The sequence below is a fragment of the Cryptomeria japonica genome, chromosome 10 (genome assembly GCF_030272615.1).
Source record: "Cryptomeria japonica chromosome 10, Sugi_1.0, whole genome shotgun sequence".
Taxonomy (NCBI): Eukaryota; Viridiplantae; Streptophyta; class Pinopsida; order Cupressales; family Cupressaceae; genus Cryptomeria; species Cryptomeria japonica.
In genome coordinates this window covers 783,770,378-783,775,323 of record NC_081414.1, presented here as the reverse complement: position 1 = coordinate 783,775,323, position 4,946 = coordinate 783,770,378, and the positions used below count along the sequence as shown (strand labels likewise).

Below are 4,946 nucleotides of genomic sequence, written 5' to 3'. Positions count from 1 at the left end.
TTATGTAAATAATTGAAAACAATACACTTCACACATATAAGTGCTTTGGTGTATTGTGATGTAAAACTATGTTTCAGAATATTCTAGCATGCTCCACTTTTAAATGTAAATGAAATTGCATTTAAAAAAATATATAAAACATTTGGTAAGTTGGCACGCTTTATAGAGTAAATGACCAACCATTGACCATAGTTTGAATTTGAGTTATGAAAATTAATGGGGCAATCCACAATCATGAGGTTGACCCAAAAAATGTGGAATTGACCCAAGATACGTAAGCAATCTTATCTAGTGAATAATATAATGTATAGGTATAGGTGGCTAAATAGGCAGAATTAATGCATAATTTGGGTGAATATATCAAAATATGCTTGCAAATAGATGTGGGGACAAAATGTGTGTAACTAAATAAGTAAAGAGCATGGCACAAGGGGTCCAAATTTGCACAAGATTTTGTCAAATGTCATTATGTAAATGCGCTATAACATTTTCTAAAAATGACCATACAAATAAATGAATAACAAAAATGACACATAAAATATAAATTTTACTATAATAATCATATTCATAAATCTATCATGAAATTACTTCTGACTTTTAAGTGCTGAAAAAATAATATAAATAAAAATAAAAATATCTCAATAAAAACATTTAAAAACAAAATCCTTTTCTCAGACCAGTTAAAATGAAACATCTCTCGAAAACTTACTTTATTCCTTCTGAAATTATTAGGTCTGCACCTTTACAATTAAAGTACTTCATTACTTTAATCCTAAAGAGAAGAGAGAGAGAGAAAAGACTCTCACTGGAAAGCATCCAACAAGTTAAATTTTCATATTGCTAATATTTTGAATTTCTCACAACATTACTAGGCCACAGTAAATAGTATAGTATCAACAGCTCCATAAAAACTATATGTTTCTTGTAGGGTACACCTCACGGGGATTCCAGGTCCTGACGGTTGGGATACATGCATCAAACTTTGACACCACGAAAGCTTTAAGGACATCTTTCTGTTTTCCAATTATCGCTATGCTGTTTTCCATAGCCTTGTGAAAAAGTGAATCCCTCTTTTTTTCCATGCGCTTCCTGTAGAAGCATCTGAAACATCTTTAGGGAGGCATCAGAACCTGATTCAGCATGCCACAATGCCTCTGCCACTTTCATGGTTGTAGGAAGCGACTCTGACAACACACTTAAATCAGTATTCAATTCAATGGCAGCCAAAACAAATTTGTAGAGATAATGGAATGAGGCGCGTATGAGTTGCTTCACTTCATCCTTGGCGTCAATTTTCTCCAGCATCAGAGCGAATCCTATCATTAACTCCACCAACTCTGTGGATGAAATATTTGTTGGTTTTGTCCGGGATTGCAAGTAATTGCAGATTGTAGGACCCAGTTCTTGGAAAGATGGATCAAGAGACCGTTCCAACACACACCGCTTACACTCACAGCGAAACCCCAATGGTGTGAAATAGCGCTCGCGTACCACCAGTGGATAAAGGCTTCTGGTGTAAGGAACAGTTATTTCCTCTTCTGCAGCAATTCCTCTCACAGCTATAATGAACATGGCTTTTCCAACCACCATACGTTTAGCATTTGGAAAACACGAATGGTTGATGAAAGATGGTAGCCCCCAAAACCCACATTGCTCTATTACGCTCTCCTCATTCCAAAACCTTGTGTTGCATTTGACACCATGTTCGTCCTCCTTCACTGGGTTTTTTCCATCCCTGCTGATATGTGTGAGTAGACCGTTCAGCTCCATAGCTTTCCTTAGCTTAAACGTGTTGATCCGGAAATTCACTGGGTTTTCCCCAAATTTGTTCCAATTACCGTTATTTACCCTGAACAACTCCATGTCTGGAACCTCTGTCTCCTTCAGCCAAGACGAATCAGTAAGGTGCTGCAATTGCCGTAAAATCCTGGGACATGACATTGCGGAAGCAGCTGCTCACTGCACTGTGTCTTGATGAAGACGTTCAAGATGGCTGGCACGGCTCTCTTCGACAGGAAAGGCCACCGGCCTACCATAGATGCCACTCGTTGCAATCGCATTCTCCACAAGCAGAGTATTTCCGATCTCAACATCCTTAGTAACAAACAAACCTCGACCATGCAGAGTGACTTCTTAATAATCACTGGACCAATATAATTACTCACTTCTGGAATATCTCGCGGTCTATAACCATTTAGAAAATAGGCAGAGAGATCAAACTTACCTTGCTGGTTTTCTTCATTCAGCTTCTTCGAATTGTCAAAGTGAGGCTTTATTGCCTTGGCTTCCTTGGCATCTGGGGATTGCTCTAGTGCCAGTCGAAAGCACAAACAGGCTAAGTTGTACTCTTTGAGTCCGTGCAAAGCTCTGCCCTTGCGAAAGATGGATTTGAGATGAGTGGAATGAAGTTGCAAGGCTTTCTCGCAGTCTTCTACAGCTTTCCCGTACTCCTCCAGGCTTAAGCATGCCTCTGCCCTGTTAGAGTAACATTTCACAGATGCATCCATGGCTTCCTTGTTGCAAAGTTCCTGTTTATTCTTAAGAGCGAAGTCTATGCATTCAGAATTAATAACATGAGATTGCTCCTTTCCAGTCGCCCTGTTGAAACCGTTGGTTGCCTTTGACTCGCAAATCAAGAAAATCTGCAACTGGACTCTTCGCTTCTCCAAAACTGATGTCCATCATAGATCTGCTCACTGCTGAAGCAAAAGAAAAAGATATTGCTGGCGGTGAACACACTGAAAACGCAAGAAATGATTCCGGTAAACTGGAACTTAAAACTAAGAAATGATTCAGGTTAAGGGAACAACATCCGACAAATGCTAAACAAAAGTGGAGTGCCTGGATGGAGAACAGTTGGAAAAAGAAAGCAATGTAGAAGCGGTGGGAATGGGACCTAAGTAGTTTTATCTTTATTTAATAGACTACTTTACTCGTACACTACTGAATTTACGTCCTTTAAAGGTACTTTATGTCGACATAGATTTATTAAATCTGTGAATCCGAGGTCGTAATCATACAATAAAACGTAACCTCAACGAGATTGGAAAGTCAGTTATGAAAATTTTTAGTTTATTTTTACATCATTTGGTAGGTTATTTAATAAATGACTTTATTTGTGCAATAGAGGTCTTAATGGAGAAGTGATAGCTTCAAAACAATTATGCATCCACTTACAAGTATGTAAACATGATTGGAAAGAAAAAACTTAAATCCATAGAGAGAGAGATCAAAACCAAAGGTGATTCAATGATCATTAAGAGAAAATACTTTGACAAATTTGAGTTTTGACACTTGGGTGAATAATCGAATTATAGGGATAACATGAAGAGACCTTTTGGACACAAGAACCCACTTGAAATTATCTTGGATCAATTTTAATTGATACAAAGATAGGGCAACTCAACAAAATAGGCAATGACTTTATGAGATTTATGAATTTTGAGGATTGCAAATCTAAGCATTAACAATTCCTATGATTGTAGTTCAGCTATTTTCCAATAAAATACTATAACTATCATTTATCTAAAAAACTATTAAATAAAACCACAGGGGCTTCACTTAGTGAACTTGGGTTATATCACATGTGTTCATGGCATACTAAAGAGTCCCCCTATTTTCAAAAAATATTGCCCTAAACTCCTTTTTTGTCACCCCTTCCTAATGCACAACTTGAATTAAAAGCCCCCTATTTTAAACAAATATTGCATTTTTGCTTAGCCTAAATTAAAATAACCCCTATTTTCACCAATAGGAAATATATTGTACCCTCATTTTTTGGATATTAAACCCCTGAATATGAATGCATGTGATATAATATTGCCTAGTTAGTGAATGCCCTGTGAATGAAACATCAATTTTTTTGTGTAGTACTCACATAGACTAACAAACAAAGTAGAAAGCTACATTTATTCCACTATTTATAATAATAATAATTGAAATATTAAATTAACTCTAATTAGTGTTTTTCTTTGAAATTATTTTAATATATACATTTCATTTATATTGTTTAATCTTACTATGTATTATATTGTTATATTTCAAAAAAATTGAATAAATAATGTAGATGAATTTTAGATGGAAGTTATAGTTTAAGTTTCAAAATTTAATTTAATAGAAAAATACTTTTAAAAACATTTAACATAAAAAATTTAAATAAGTAAGAATGTTGATCTATAACTTCAATTATTTTTTTGATTGGTAATGGGCACTTTTTAAGGTGTTGAAACATTATTGCGAGGATTTGAACTTTGGTGGCAGTTTCACCAAGGAAGCATTTTAACCAATGTACCACATGGGTTACCCTAATCTATAACTTAAATATTATATATTATGTTTGAAATATTTATATATCATCCATAATTTATAATAAAAAAGTTTTAAAAATATTTTTATTAGATACAAATACCTAGAACATTAGGGACTCGCAAGTTATATGATGGTATAAATTTAAGTTAAAACAAAAAATTGACAAATATTTTTAAAATATATTTCTCAAATGTTTAAAATAAATATGTTTAAAATATATTTCAATGAATATTAAAAAATATCGAATTAATTATTATTATTTAAATATATAAACAATCCTTCTATATAGATTTTCCACTTTTATCTCGATTCCTTAAATATTTGATTGGATTTTTATTTTTATTTTGAATAAAAGGGTTAAAATTTTATTGAAACACAGAATCCAAAATTACAAAGAGACCCGAAGCCCCAAGGCCCCAGAAGAGGACCATCAGACTAGCCCCCGACTAACCAACTTCAAAACCATCCATGTCCTCCTTAAATATCTTCTGCACCTCCTAACAGTAATCCCCAGAAAGATTCTCCCAACCATCAACTTTCCAGTCCGTATCTTGTTCTGAGGCCCACTTGGCCAAACAGTTAGCTGCTCTATTCCATTCCTGAGGTATGTGGACGAAAGACACTTGTTCCATTAAAGA

At 34.7% G+C, this 4,946-nt stretch overlaps 1 protein-coding gene across 1 annotated transcript; it reads right to left on the bottom strand.

The window, feature by feature from the left end:
• Positions 1-999: 999 nt before the first annotated feature.
• LOC131859246 (uncharacterized) lies at positions 1,000-1,941 on the bottom strand. The gene has a single exon (XM_059212832.1). It carries the CDS (start codon positions 1,939-1,941, stop codon positions 1,000-1,002), a length of 942 nt encoding a protein of 313 aa, XP_059068815.1.
• Between the last annotated feature and the right edge of the window lie 3,005 nt (positions 1,942-4,946).